The 14,678-nt window shown below is 35.0% G+C and overlaps 1 protein-coding gene across 2 annotated transcripts; it reads left to right on the top strand.

Moving 5' to 3' along the window:
- The first annotated feature begins 1,216 nt into the window (after window positions 1-1,216).
- On the top strand, window positions 1,217-3,548 carry LOC114271718 (cyclin-D2-1). Of its 2 annotated transcripts, none has more exons than XM_028213336.2 (5): window positions 1,217-1,584; window positions 1,700-1,786; window positions 2,382-2,691; window positions 2,793-2,893; window positions 3,170-3,548. In XM_028213336.2, the coding sequence occupies exons 1-5, from the start codon at window positions 1,330-1,332 to the stop codon at window positions 3,344-3,346; spliced, it is 930 nt and encodes a 309-aa protein (XP_028069137.1). In that variant the 5' UTR covers window positions 1,217-1,329; the 3' UTR covers window positions 3,347-3,548. The 2 variants fall into 2 exon arrangements, with proteins under 2 accessions (XP_028069137.1, XP_028069136.1); XM_028213335.2 differs by having other exon boundaries at window positions 1,224-1,584; window positions 2,778-2,893.
- Window positions 3,549-14,678: the final 11,130 nt, after the last annotated feature.

A 14,678-nucleotide genomic window follows, 5' to 3' on the forward strand; every position in this document is an offset into this window, starting at 1 on the left:
TTTTTTTTAAAAACCGACACTGTGTATAATATAATGAAAGTTTTAAAATATCAAAATCTTATTTATATTTGAAGTCTTGTCCATTCTCTCTCTCTCTCTCTAAGTTTTTTTGCCTGTATAATTGTATATCATGGTGTAATTTTGGCTGAGCAAAGTACAATGATTGAAAATATTGACATAGAAGGGGTACGTAAGTGGAGTTAGAGACAAAAACCAAGCCTTCGGATGAACCCAATTGTCCCCATTGAATTTGGCTGTTCCACGGCGAAGTTTCACACAGAGCCTCCAATGTCCCCCTTTATTTAGCTATGTCACCCTCAGAAAATGATTTTTGAGACCTCGTTGTCTCCATCTCATCGTACAATCCGTGATTTTCTTCTCAAGTATAGCATTACCAAACATCAACAGCAAGAACTCATTATTTAAATTATGGAAGATTTTAATGTCACGAAAATATATATATATATACAATGATGGATCTAATAGAGCTGGGGTCGCACCCCTCCAAAATTTAAAAAATATCATATATTATATTAAAAATTTTAAAATAATTTAAAATTATAAGAGTTTGCACTCCCAAATTTTTTGTAAATAATTTCAAAATTATATAGAGTAGTCCTTCCAATTTTTTAAACTATAGAGTAATCCCTCAAAGACATAATCTTGAATCCGTCCCATATATATATATATGATTGCAAACGAGTCAAGCAATTTTTGAACTGTTGAAACTTAATTTGTAGAGAATTAGTCGAAAACAACTCCAATAGAACTTAAATCAAGCTCAAAAAATTAAGTTTCAGCTACACATGCTAAAAAATTTGAGAAATTCAAGTTTGGCTAAAGTTAACTCAATTACATTTTAAAAAAAAATTGAATTAATATGCATATTAAGAGGGAAAAAAAAGATTATGATTAAAATATTAAAAAATATATATTTATTGAAATTCTGTTACAATTTTTTTTTTACACATGTTTCAAATTTAATAAATGTCATGATTGATCTAATTACTTCACACACACATAATATGTGCATAAATTTATAGTTAATAACAAATTTGATCAATTATATGTGTAAAATTGCACAAATATCAAATATAACTAGAGAAATAAAATCAATTAAAAAAATATATTTAATATTCATAAAAATAAATATTAATGTGAGTTGGGCATCATTAGTAAACCTCGAACTCGTACATTTAGCAAACAAACCAATAGATTGAGTGAGTCGTGTCATTATCATTGAAAATTACTGAACTCTTGCTCATATAATTACACAATAAAATCTCTAATAATTGATCATTGATTGACTCGATCATATCATCATCCACAATGTCTGTGTTCCCTACCTTGCACTGCAGCGAGGCTGCCAGTGAGGTTGTCTCCTCCAATGATAATGCAGCCGGGGTCTGCCAATGTATTATTACTCGCTCAACTTCCAAACTCCAAGACCACGATGAGGGCTCGATTGTTCATATGTTCGATTCTGAGCTCGATCAATTGCTGGAACACGAGTTACTCCGGCAATTGCTGAAAAAGGATGAGATTGTCGAGGCACGACTCGATGCCATTGACTGGATGTTGAAGGTATTGTCTGACATGGCTTAGATTACATTACATTACATTACAACATATTTTGTGTCTATATCTAATTATTACTCTGTTTTGCAATCAATTTCACAAAATGTGTTTTGCTTTTTAGGTGCATGGTTACTATAATTTCAGAGATGAAACAGCTTATCTTTCTGTTAACTACTTGGACCGATTCCTCTGTTCTCATGCTTTGCCGGTAATTCCTTCTTCATTTACTAGTAACCATACCTCTGTTTGTCTGTTTTTTGTTTTCTGTTTTGGTATTTTTAAAAACATGGATCACTTTTTCAGTGAATTGTTGCCCAAAACAGTTTTTGGAATTAATTACTGAAAACAGGTGTTTTTGAATCCAACGAGAAGTCGTTGGGTTTCAGACACATTATTAGCCAACAGAACTCAGAAGTTAGCAGTCGTACCAAACTTAGATTGTCAGACCATGTCTGTCTACTTCAAGTTAGAAGATCGTGGAACGTATATTAACTTGTCATCAATTCAAAAAATTTCTTGTGTTTTTTTTTTATTATAAATTTTATAACAAGCTTCTTGTTGTTGGTAACTAGCCCTTGAATTGAATAAACTGCATATGCTTGTGTTACAAAAGTCAATGTGGTTGCTAATCTAAGAGATGAAATGATAAGTACACACATATCGTGCTTGTATATCGTTGATCAAAATCAATCATACCATTGAATGAAGACACTAATCCATGGCTCCAAATTCAAATTCCTCTGTTTTTTATTTTATTTTATTTTAATAATAAATTTATTATTAACAAGTATTGTTCAGCACAGGAGGGGAAAAGATGGCTGTGGCAGTTACTATCGGTGGCATGCTTGTCTCTGGCTGCCAAAATGGAGGAAACAAGAGCTCCTCTTTTGTTGGACTTACAAGTGTTAGAACCAAAATTCATGTTCGAGCCCAAAACAGTTCAACGTATGGAGCTCTTTGTCATGGCCAAGCTCAGATGGCGGTTACGAGTCGTCACGCCCTTTGATTTTGTAGATTATTTCATTGCAAAGCTTCAATGTCTCAATCCAAACGTTGATCACTTCTGTTGTCTGTTCTATAGGGTCCAAGGACTCATTCTAAGTAGCTGCCAAGGTAAAATAAATAAATTCAAATGACCAGTTAATTAGTCCCTTTTACTCTCTTACCAATTATAGCTTGCTTGAATTTTATATTTTCAGTGGTTGATTTCTTAGATTATACACCCTCAACCATAGCAGCTGCTGCTGTGCTTTGCACGATTGATGAGAAAGTGAATGATCACAAAACAATTATCTTTCATGAGAAAGTGAGCAAAGTAAGTCTTTTTTATTAAAAATTTTCATTTAATTTTACTGTTCCATAGCTAGATTTGATAACATGTGAGATGGTATCTAAAATTGGATTGTCATGACATTACTACTAATCTATTAGCATAATTAAATAGAAGAATTTCTTACTGAAGAATAAACACTCAAAATTTTGTGGAAGATTACAAATTTTACAACATGGCTTCAAAAGAACTCTAAGCTATTCAGAAATTAAGCAAACAAAAATTAAGAAATTGATTTGAGTACTTTTGGGTATTGTACAGGAATTGGTGAAAAGATGTTGCCAACTTTTCAAAGGGCATTTGAAGATCGACATGTTTCGACCAGCACACAATGAACCGAAGATATTGAAGTCAGTTCCACCGAGTCCTGTTGGAGTGATTGAAGCAGCGAGCGCTAAGACTTGCGAAGCAGAGATTGAGAAGCCAAGCAAGCAGTGAAGTTGGAAGTAGATTTATAACTTGCACTGTTGTTTCTGTTGCCCAATTCTTTTCATAAATGTGTCTTTTTGTATTATAGAATCATGAATTTTGATTAGAATTGGAAGCATTTTCTTTCTCCCTTTCTTTGCAGAGAGATTGTATGCACGTTTGCTATAAATTGAAACAATAATAGTAAATGATGTCGACATTTCAAACAGTATTTTTTTTTTCTTTTCTGGTGGGCAGTGATTTTTTACATGATTTTTTTAAGATGCAGGTAATTTTGAGTTCTTTCATGAGATATAATCATTAAAATACTGAAAATGCCATTTGTGGGAACATTTAGCAAATTTTATTTTTTGTTGGTTGTGATGTTAATGTATCAACAAAACCATGGAATTAGTGTTTTAGAGGTGTTGATACACATTTCTATCCGATTAAATATTTGGGAGGGACTACTAGTGATCTAAAGAAAAATGACTTAGACCTCCAGTGGGAGTGATCCCCACAAAAGTTGCCTTTTGGGTTTTGTCTATTTATTAGGTTTTGCCATAAAATGTGACACAACAAAAATTCTAGAGTAATATATATATATATCAACCTCCAGTAATATATATATATATATATATGAGGTGTTGACTTTTCACAGAGTCCCAGTTTGATAGTTGTCTCTATCTTTTTTCTTGTTATTAATTTGTTACTTCTTTGCAATTTTGGTTATATTTTTTGAACTATTGTGTACTCTTTTTTTTGAACTGGAACTATTGTGAACTCTTTGTCGACCCTATTTTCATGTGATGAGGATGTTGCCATATCCTTTTAGTAGATTTTCACGTGATGAGGATGTTGCCATATCCTTTTAGTAGAATTCACTATACTTTTCTCTGGACACTAGCTGATTTTATTTTATTTTATACGAATTTAAAGATTTATATTTAAGTTTGTAAAGCATAACGGTGATGAATTTTTTAAGTTCATTTATTAATGGTTCATTTACTAATAAATTCTATATTCATAATATTCTTATAAATTTATAAGTCTTATACTCACATTTGGAAAAATAATAAGATAATAATGCACATATTAGAATAATATCTGATTGTCACATTTTTAGAATGACACATTTGACAAAAATTTAATAAGACAATAGTACACACATTACAATGATGTCTCATTATTGTATTTTATTGATGGCATATTTGATAAAATTTTAATAAGACAATAGTGTACAAATGTCTTATTGCTACATTTTAAGAAGAATGACACATTTGACAAAAAATTAATACGACAATGGTACATACATTAGAATGATCATACACTGTTATATTTTATAAATAACACATTTCATAAAAATTTAAGACCATAGTACACAAATAAAACATATCAATTTGAAAAATTATTCTCCCATCCATGAGTTTCGAACCGGAGACCTCAAGAGGGAGCCACGCTGAACCACACTGACAGACAACTCTACCATTATCTCCTTGTCAATATTTTGCACATACGTATTATTTATTACCTTATAATTTTGAGTAAATTACATACACACTTTTTGAGATTTATTTAAATTATAAATTATTTCTTGTAGTTTTAGAAATTACATTATACCCCCTAAGATTTTTAATTTAATAACAAATAGGTCATTTTATTAGTAAATCATCAAGTTAATTAACAGTTTTTAATAATGTTAAAATTTTATTTCAATTAATAATTTAGATAATTTTATTATTGTATAGGCGAATAGTTAGAAATTTCACTTTTTCAATTAATTTTGTTAAATAAAAAATTCTGACAGGGAGGTATTTGTAATTTTTCAAATCACAGAAAATAATTCGTATTTTACATAAATCTCAGGGGGTGTATTTGTAATTTACCCTATAATTTTTATACGTGTACAAACTATAGCGCTGCAGTAAAAAGCCCATTTCGTTTTGAAAAATTTTTGTAAAAAAAATCCTAAAAATCAAAACTACACCTTTTAAGATCTTATTATTTATTTTACTATGATTTATTTTTTATGATATTAAACAAACTCTCAACTATCTGTGTCTCAAAAATCCTAAAAAATTTTGTTCCCATCGGCCAACCATCCATCTACCTTCGCCGAAAACTTTTCATTACCTTTGTCAAAGACTCTCCATTGCTTGTACCATACTATCCAGGTTAGTACGAATACAAAAAACTATGGCATCTTATTAGATAACTAGAATAAAAAATTAAAAAAAAAATTATAAAGTAAGACTAATATGAACTCCCAAATTTATTTTGTTAATTTTTTTTTTTTACAGTGGCATGTTGTAGACACCCATTTTTGACCATCCTCAAGACTTAGACGTCATCGCTCGTACACTTGATGAATGTGTGTATGTTTTCATTTTGAATGCCCGAAGTCCTTGATGGAATACCCTGTCTTTGAGCCTTTGAACCTTGTTCTTTCTGTGCCTTGTTTTGGACCAAAACTTAGTGTCTGGACCTCTCGGTGACCTGTCGGCCACCACCCAAGGTTGTCGGCCATGGGGTGTTTCTGTCGGCCATGGGTGTGGCCGGTCAGCTATTAGTGATGACTAACGGCCACCAGTGCCTTTTTTCAAATATTTATTGATAGCTATGCCAGCTGTTGCATACTGAGCTGCATCTCCATACACGTGTATGGTGAGATGTTTCTAAGCTCAAGGGGTGTTTTTCTATAAATGGGGGGGTCCCTTCCCCCATTTTGGAGGGTTAGAAAAATTAGAGCAAAAAATATTTCTCTTTCTCTATAATTCTCTCTCTCTCTTGTTATTTTGTACACATTTGCTCATAAGTCCTTAGCCTTTGCACATCAACCCTTAACCAAATACTCTCACCTTTGGGCTGAGATTACTTGGAGTCTTGTGTGAGCTCTAGAAGGTGGTTTGAGTTTGGATTATTGGCTATTTTGCGTTTTGCTTCAAAGGTATAGCACTTACCGTGTTTAAGCTTATTTTGTATATTTGTTTTACCACATTTTCCAACTGTTTTTGAGCTGATTTTGAACTGTCAAAACTCTGTTTTTGTGACTTAAAAGTGTTGGTTTGAGGTCTCTTTGAGTTAGGGGGTGGTCCAGCATTCTTGCTTCTTTATTTGTTAAGCTTTTGTACCATTTTTTTATCTCTTTTAAATCAACTTTTTTAGGCATTTTACCCACTGAATTTTAGAGATTTTTCGGTGGTAAAAACCTTGTTTGAAGTCCAAAATTAGAGGGGTTAACCTCTCCTCCTTGTGCCTTGTTTGCATGCCTAGTTAGCCTTACATGTTAGCTTATTATTTCAGCTTTTTGTGGCTTAAGTCCAACATGTTTTAAGCTCTGTTTTGACCTATTTTGGCTGTTTTGGGCTGGTTAATTCATTTGAACCTTGTGTTGCATAGTTGTAGTGTGATTTCTTTCACTAGCTTGATGTTTTAATGCTTTAATTATCATTGTTTTGAGTTAATAGCATGTTTTAGTGTTGTTTTACACTTCATTTCAGCACTTAAAATCTCTGCAATCCTCCTCTATTCTTCACTCTTTTGTTTTCTTTGAAAGTGGTTTTAAACTCCTTGTTTGCCTAAGTGTGAAATGGAGGTGCTACACCTAATGGTTTAATCCCTTAGGGGGTTCATTAGTGTCACGACCCAAACCCGCCCCTATGGGTTTAGCACCGTAACCGGCCAGTAATCCAAGATTACCGAAGGCCTACTTAACAATAATACAGTAAAAACAGAGTACAGAGGCATGGTAGAAACCAAAATAGTAAATAAACAATGTCCAATGAGCTGTGACAGTCTGTATGCCAAAAAGACTTTTATACACATATACATGAACAGTACAGAACAGTATGTACATATATACAATCATTTAGTTCAGGGGCCTTATCCCTATTAAATAGTACGATAACAATCTATACAGTTTTACAAAACAGATACAGAGACGGACGGGGAAATTAAAACACCCCTAAGCCATAACTTGACAGGCTCGGAACTTCGCAGTGCAAAACTGGAGCTTAACCCCGATGCTTCTAGCCGCGGTCTGGTGCCTGTACACCTAGTATATATAAGCAGTGAGCTAAAGCCCAGTGAATAACGTAATGCGTAAAGAGGTTAAGAATGAATGTCCTTACAGTAATGAAAACAGTTCGTTAATTCAGTATATCAGTCATTCAGTCATATGCGGTACATCCATTAGCATAACAGTACAGTAAACAGTAGGTTTTAAAAGACCGAACAGTAAATGATGGCCATCAATCAGTAAACGGTAGTGGTTCCAACAAGGGAACCGACAGAGATCTCTATAACAGTAACAGTAAACATTAGTTGCTAAGGATGCCACAGTACAGTTCAGAATATAGGACATACATTCATTCAATTAACAGTATCAGTTCAGAAAGTAGTACAGTTCAATTGTTCAGAAGATAATCATTTTGAACATATCTTTACACAGTTGTTACTCACAGAGTTCTGGGTTACAGTAAAGCTAGAGCGTGTCCCCAGTCGCCAACCCTACACAGTTACAGATTGAACACACACTAAGCTACACAGTTGGAAAAATAATAACTTAATCCCTAATTTGCCTCGGTGTGGTTCTACATGTATATCCTCATTAAGATGCCTTAAACTAGGACTAATAATGCCTAGGATGAGATGATGATGCAAAGATGCACTTTAAAAGCATTTTCAGAATTTTTAGAAAACAAGGGTCACGCTCGAGCGTAGGTTACTTCGCTCGAGCGGACATGCAGACAAAGGTTTCCGCTCGAGCGTAGACTTACCCGTTCGAGCGTTATGCAAAACAGTCAAAAGTGCTGGATAGGTGAAAATCACGCTCGATTGGGCGCTCGATACCCCCTCGAGCATGAGACACAATGTCCCGCTCAAGCGTCAATTATTCCGCTCGAGCGGTCTTCAAAACAGTGCAAAGTACTGGGAGCACGAATTTCACGCTCGAGCGCCAGTCATCCCGCTCGAGCGTGAGTTCAAAATCTGGAATTCCCAGATTCGAACCTCAAGCTCAAAACCAAGTTTTAAAACATAAATTTCGATCCTCTTGGGCCAATTTTCTAGAAAACATCCCAAAACTCATAGTTTAACATGATTCCAAAGTTCAATTGTAAAATCAAAGCCCAAGGGTGTTTCAAACAACTCAATTTCAAACCAATTTTCAAGAATATAAATCAAACATAACATGCATGAATCCAAACCATTTCAAAGCTTCAATTTCATGCTCTAATGAGCCAATTCTTTCAAAGACAAGGTGAAAGCATGGTTTATGATCAAAACATGGACATGCATGTGGCAAATTCATGAAGAACAAGTTCTAAAATGCAATAGTATGCCATGTATGTAATAATTAAGCTTCAATTCAACACTATTGAACCAATTCTTGACTTAACTCTTTAAACTACCATGATCCATGCTAGAAGGAACTTAAATACACAATAAGGAGGATGAAATTCATACCTAGATTCCTCAATTACAAGTCTAGAGGCTCAATTATGCACTTAAGCTTTCAATTCCTCAAGATTCAAGCCAAATTGTGAAGAACTCAAGCTTTCACTACCTCTCACTCTCTCAAGTCGACAAGAACAAGGAATGGACTGATGAAATGTGTTATGTGATCAAGTGTGTGTAAGGCTCAAATGTTTAGATGATGGGCCACTTAAGTGGCAAAATTGTGAATAAGGCCAACTTGCAATTTATCAATAATTAATCTAATTTAATCGTACCAAATCACATTTCAGATAAACACACTATAAAATCACATAAATCCTAATGATCATAAAATATCAATCGATTTCAGATTCGGCCGCCAATAAGGCCTTCAATTCGCAATTTAAACACAGAGGCATGAATAGATAATCAAATAGTCAACAGATAGACATACAATTAAATAGATATACTTAATCAGTTCAGTTCCAGATTTCAGTCAGTCAGTTCAGTACTTCAATCAATTCAGTTACCAATCATAATCAGTCTCAGTTTAGCAGTAATCAGTGGTTATTCGGTAAACAGTGACGAGGGTTGTTACGATTAGCAACGGTGTAATGCCTCTTTCATGTCCAAAGCAACTTGTTGTTTGAGTCATCTTTTCATTAGAGGACACTCACTAATGGACAAATCAATTAAAGAATGGTTTTGGTAATTAAAATTAGTAAACAAAATTGGACAAGTAAAAGAGGCAAGATAAACATCTTTTGTGTTGCATTACATGTGTTCGAATCGGATGTTAATTCGAATATAAGAAAAATGGGATATTTCATACTCAAAAGTGATGAAATGTGCCACTTTCCTTAGTCACCATCACCCTTGATCATGCATGATAAGGTGGTGGTCTTTTTGAGTCTTATTTTGCACTCATTAAACTTGTATAAACTTGGTTCTTTGGCCATCATACATGAAAATTGCTTGATTGGTGGTTTGAGAGCCAAGAGTTTCATTCCTTTGAGCTTGTTTGATGATAAGGAGTGTAAACAGTATACACAAACTTGTGAGAATACACTGTTTACTCTCTATTGCAGCAAAAAGAGGAGTTCATGTCATCAGTGGCCGACCGGCCACCACCAGTAGTCGACCGGCCACCATTGGTAGCCGACAAGCCCCCTGTTGGCCACCAATGAAATTTGCACAGTGTGTTCCTGAGGTGGAGCAGAGGTATTTTGGAAGTTGGCAGAATTTTTGGTGTTCAAATGTGCAAATAGAGGCTCGCAGCAGCAAAACGGTGGCTTTTTCAAGTGGAGGAACCGAGCATGCATGCATCCTTCGTTTCTCGAGGCTGTTTAGTTAACTGGTCTAGTTAGTTAGTTGTTTAATTCGTGTTGTAATTAATTAACTTGATTGCTTTGTAATTAGTTAGTTAAGTATTATAGTATTTAATTGGCTTAGAGTAGTTAGTTAAATACTATGTTGTATTAATTAGCTTAGCTTAATTAGCGTAGTTAGTTGGTTAGCTTTTATTCATTCGGACCCTCCTTCGCGAGGGCGTAATGTTGTAATAAGTGTGCGTGCGTATGTGTATGTTTTCCAACCCCACGTCATTCTCCCTTTTATTTAATCGCATTCGATGGTTAGATTAGGGACATATTTCAATTAGCATATCGCATGCTTGCATTCATTCATCTTGTTTTGCATGCACCGAGGCTCGGCGCATCATTCAAACTGCATTGCACTTTCAATACTTCTTTAAATACGTGTTTAATCGCATGTTATTAAATTGATTCATATGCCATATTAGTAGTAGAGCCTATTAATTGCATATTGCATGTGTTACATTAGACATCTTGTATAGTTAGGATCATGCATCTTTCTAACTAGTTTTTGTTTTGGCTCGGAGTACTTGGTGAGTTTTATGCTTTAGCATACTTGCATGAGTGTGATTGTCATATTTCCATGATTAACATGCTTGCCATAAGGCTATGTGCTTAAATGCTAAACTGCATGAATGTCTGTGGATGAAAGCTTTTTGTTTGAATTGGAACGACTCAACGAATGTGCGTTTTAAGCCCACTTTGTTGAGTGACAAATCATGTTTTAAGCCCACTAAGTTTGGTGGCAAATTTGCATCTTTAAACTCACTTGAGGGTGTCAAATTCAAAACATTTTCGCAAAATAACATGAGTTGAATTATTCCAATTCTTGTAATTTTTGTCTATACTTGCTTGTGCGCATCACATAGTAAGGTTAGCTAACAATCGGAATAAGAACACATAACATTTATAAAATATCATATCATGATTAATAGAGGCCGATCTTTGATTGGGCGAGCGGGGGTGCTCAATTCATGACCTTCCCCTCTCATACCTAAGTTCCCGAGCCAAGGTAACTTTGGTGATGACAGACACGTGGCCTTTGGCATGAGTCATGGGTTTCCTAAATTTTCCTAAAACAAAATATTTAGGTGGCGACTCTGTATCTGGCAAAGCAGTCCAATTTTGGCATTACTTGATTTAAAATCGATTTTTTAAAAAGTTTGTCAGATTTAGACTCTTTAGTGTTTATCAGTTTCGCATTGCACTTGTGAGACTAGATTCAGAACCACGGGAGTCCAAACTGTGAAGCTTTCTTTTCAACCCTTTTTGAAAGGCGGGGCATGGTTCTGAATCTGATTCCACAAGTGCAATGTGAAATAGATAAACACCAAAGAGTCCTAATCCGGCAAATCTTTTGGAAAATCGAATTTGAATCAATGTCAAAAATGAACTGCTTTGCCAGATACAGAGTCGCTACCTAAATATTTTTTTGAGAAATTTAGGAAACCCCTGACTCATATCAAAGGCCACGTGTCCGTCATCACCAAGATTGTCTCGGCTCAGGAACTTAGGTACGAGAGGAGAAGGTCATGAATTGAGCACCCCTGCTCTCCCGATCAAAGACCGGCATCTACTAATCATTATATGCTCTTGTTCCGATTTATTAGGTTAGCATTACTATGTGATTACTATGCGATGCGCACACACACACAAGTATAGACTAACTTGCAAGAATTGAAACATTTGGCTCATGTTTGTTTTTGAAAATTGTTTCGAATATATACCACTTGAAAAAAAGTGATCGCATATAAATATTACTCAAATTATTTCAATTCAAGCAATTAGCCTTCATCCATAGGCATTCAAGCAATTTTATCAATTAACATTTAGTCTCATGGCAAGCATGCTAGACATGGTAACATTAACATGCAACGCAATATTCTAAAACGAGTAAAGGCTCACCTAGTACTCCAAGCCAAAAAGAAATGATAAAGTTAGAAAAATGTATAATCTTAACTAGGTAATATGACTAATGCAATACAAGCAATATGCAATTTACTAGGCTCGGCTACTTAACATGATATATGAAGCAATTTGATAGCATGCGATCTAAGCACATATTCAAAAAAGTATTAAATAACAATGCAAGTTAGAATGATGAACCGAGTCTCGATGCATGCAATACAAATGGATGGAAACATGGAGAATAACAAAACATGATGTCCCTAAACTAACCATCATAAGCTAGTAAATAAAAGGGAGAAAGACGTGGGATTAGAAGATATACACATTATTACAACATTGCATTCTCACAAAGGAGAGTCCGAATGAATAAGCTAACTAACTAGCTAACTAATTAAAGCTAAGCTAATTATTACTAAACAAATTAAATTAACTACACTACTTAACTAATTAGTACAAAAACAAATTAATTAACTAATCTAGCTAATTAAAATAATTACAACACGAGACAAATTAGCTATTCTAACTAATTAGTACAAAGCCACTATTCTAAACACAACACTAATATGTGCAAAACAGATACCGAGGATCGATGAAAGGCTCATGCATGAATGTGGTTTCCACCCAAGAAAAGCACTATTTCTACTGCTGAATGTCTCTGTTGCACAGTAGAACACTTGTACTAATTTCCACCTCCAGACCAACTCTGTTCTGTTGGAGGAGTACATTGCTTGATTTTGCATTGGCGGCCGGCAGAGGGCCTGCCGTCCACTGGTGATAGCATGCTGGCCACTGATAGTAGCTGAACTTCCCTGCTGTAACAAAGAGCAAATAGAGCAGAAATAGTGTATTCTCAAAGGTTTGTTTGCACCTTTACCCCATCCTTATCATCTGAACAGCTCAAAGGAGTAGTAAACTTGGTTTACAAACCATCAATCTATGCAATTTCATTACATGATGGCCTATGAACCAAAGTGTGCAAGTTCTATAAGTGCAATAAAACAAGACTCTCAAACCACCTCCCTATCATGAAAGACCAAGGGAAATAGTTGATAACAAATCTTGAACCATTTTCATCACTAATGAGTATAAAACAACTCAAGACTCAAGGGTTCAATTAACGTCCGATTGAACCCAAACAAGTTATTATCTTGCATCTTTTTAATCACCAATTTTATTACTTCATTTTAGATTATCATCTAGTCTTTAATCAATTGAGTCCAAAAGGTGAATTTAAGTCCTCTAATGGAAAGAAGGCTCAAACCAAGAGTTGTTTTAGACATGAAAGAGACATCATACCATTGGTAATGAACCCCCAAAGGAATTAAACTATTAAGCATGACATCTCAATCTCATGCTTAAACAAACAAGTAGTTTGAAACCACTTTTAAAGCAAAACAAAAGCCAAGAAAGGAGGGAGGTTGCAGAGGTGATTAAGAGTGATCATAAGTTTGAAAAGTCATAAATAAATGCAATCAACTCAAATAAGATGGTGTCTAAGGCCTAAAACATCAAACTCACGAGAACAATTACACTATAAGCATGGAAAACAAAGCTCAAATGCAACAAACACTTAAAGACAGTTCTAAAACAGTCTAAAAATAGTCCTAAAACATGCTGGAATTAAGACAAAAATAGCTAGATTAATAAACTAAAACATGGATCATGGTATTCTAGTAAGCAAAACACAAGGATGAGAGGCTAACCCCTCCAATTTTGGACTTCAAAACATGATTTTAGCCACTGAAATAAATTTGAATTTAGTGTTTAAAAGCGCAAAAAATGATAGTGTAAAGGTGGGAAAGACAAGGGTAAAGGCTTTGAAAGCAAGGTGTAAAGAAAGGTGAACCAGCCCTCAACCTTTATTCGCTTTAAAACCCATGTTTCAGTCCAAAAATACTGAGTTTTTACAGCCCAAAAACAATTGGAAAATAGTAGGAAAAAGAATGATTAAAGCAAGTAAAGAGACAAGGTTTTATACCTCTTAAAGAGAATAACCAATTTCAAGCAATACAACAAGACCAACACAACCTCAAGAGCTCAAACAAGGCTCAAAGGCACCTCAACTTGAAGATAGGGAGGTTTGGTTAAGAGTGTATAGGCAAAGGTTAAGAAATTTGCAGGAGAGAGAGAGGAAAAATTTTGCTTCAAAATTTTTCTAACCCCAAAGTAAGAAGGGAGGCTCTCTATATATAGACAAACATAAAATTTCCTCAAGAACGTCCAGCCATACACGTGGAAGCAGATGCATGCATCTGTGCAAACAGCTGGCACAACTGTCACAAAATATCTACAAAACACATTGGTGACTGACCGGCTATCACTGGTGGCTAGCAGGCCACATCAATGGCTGGCAACCAAGAGCAAAGGCCGATAGCCCATAAAGGTGGCCGGCAGGCCACCAGAGGTTGCAGGCTTGAAGATCACTGGGGTTTGGTCCAAAAACAAGGCAACAGGGGTGTAGGGTTTGAAAGGTTCAGAGCTGTGGTATTCCGCTAAGAACTTCGAGCACTTGACAAGTATATGCATTCATCATCGGGTGTGCAAGTGATGACGTCCGAGTCATAAGGGCCGTCAAAAATAGGGTGTCTACAATATGCATATAATCTTAGCAAGGAATGATGGTGGCAAAGTGGTCTATAAATATG

This window comes from Camellia sinensis, chromosome 4, assembly GCF_055761805.1.
Source record: "Camellia sinensis isolate YWXY chromosome 4, ASM5576180v1, whole genome shotgun sequence".
NCBI classification, from domain to species: Eukaryota; Viridiplantae; Streptophyta; class Magnoliopsida; order Ericales; family Theaceae; genus Camellia; species Camellia sinensis.

Excerpts from the sequence above, each read along its gene's own strand:
- LOC114271718 (XM_028213335.2), top strand. The coding sequence starts at position 1,330 with ATGTCTGTGTTCCCTACCTTGCACTGCAGCGAGGCTGCCAGTGAGGTT. Across the intron at positions 2,692-2,777 it reads CATTCTAAGTAGCTGCCAAG|TGGTTGATTTCTTAGATTAT; the intron begins GTAAAATAAATA and ends TTATATTTTCAG. Across the intron at positions 2,894-3,169 it reads TTCATGAGAAAGTGAGCAAA|GAATTGGTGAAAAGATGTTG; the intron begins GTAAGTCTTTTT and ends GGTATTGTACAG.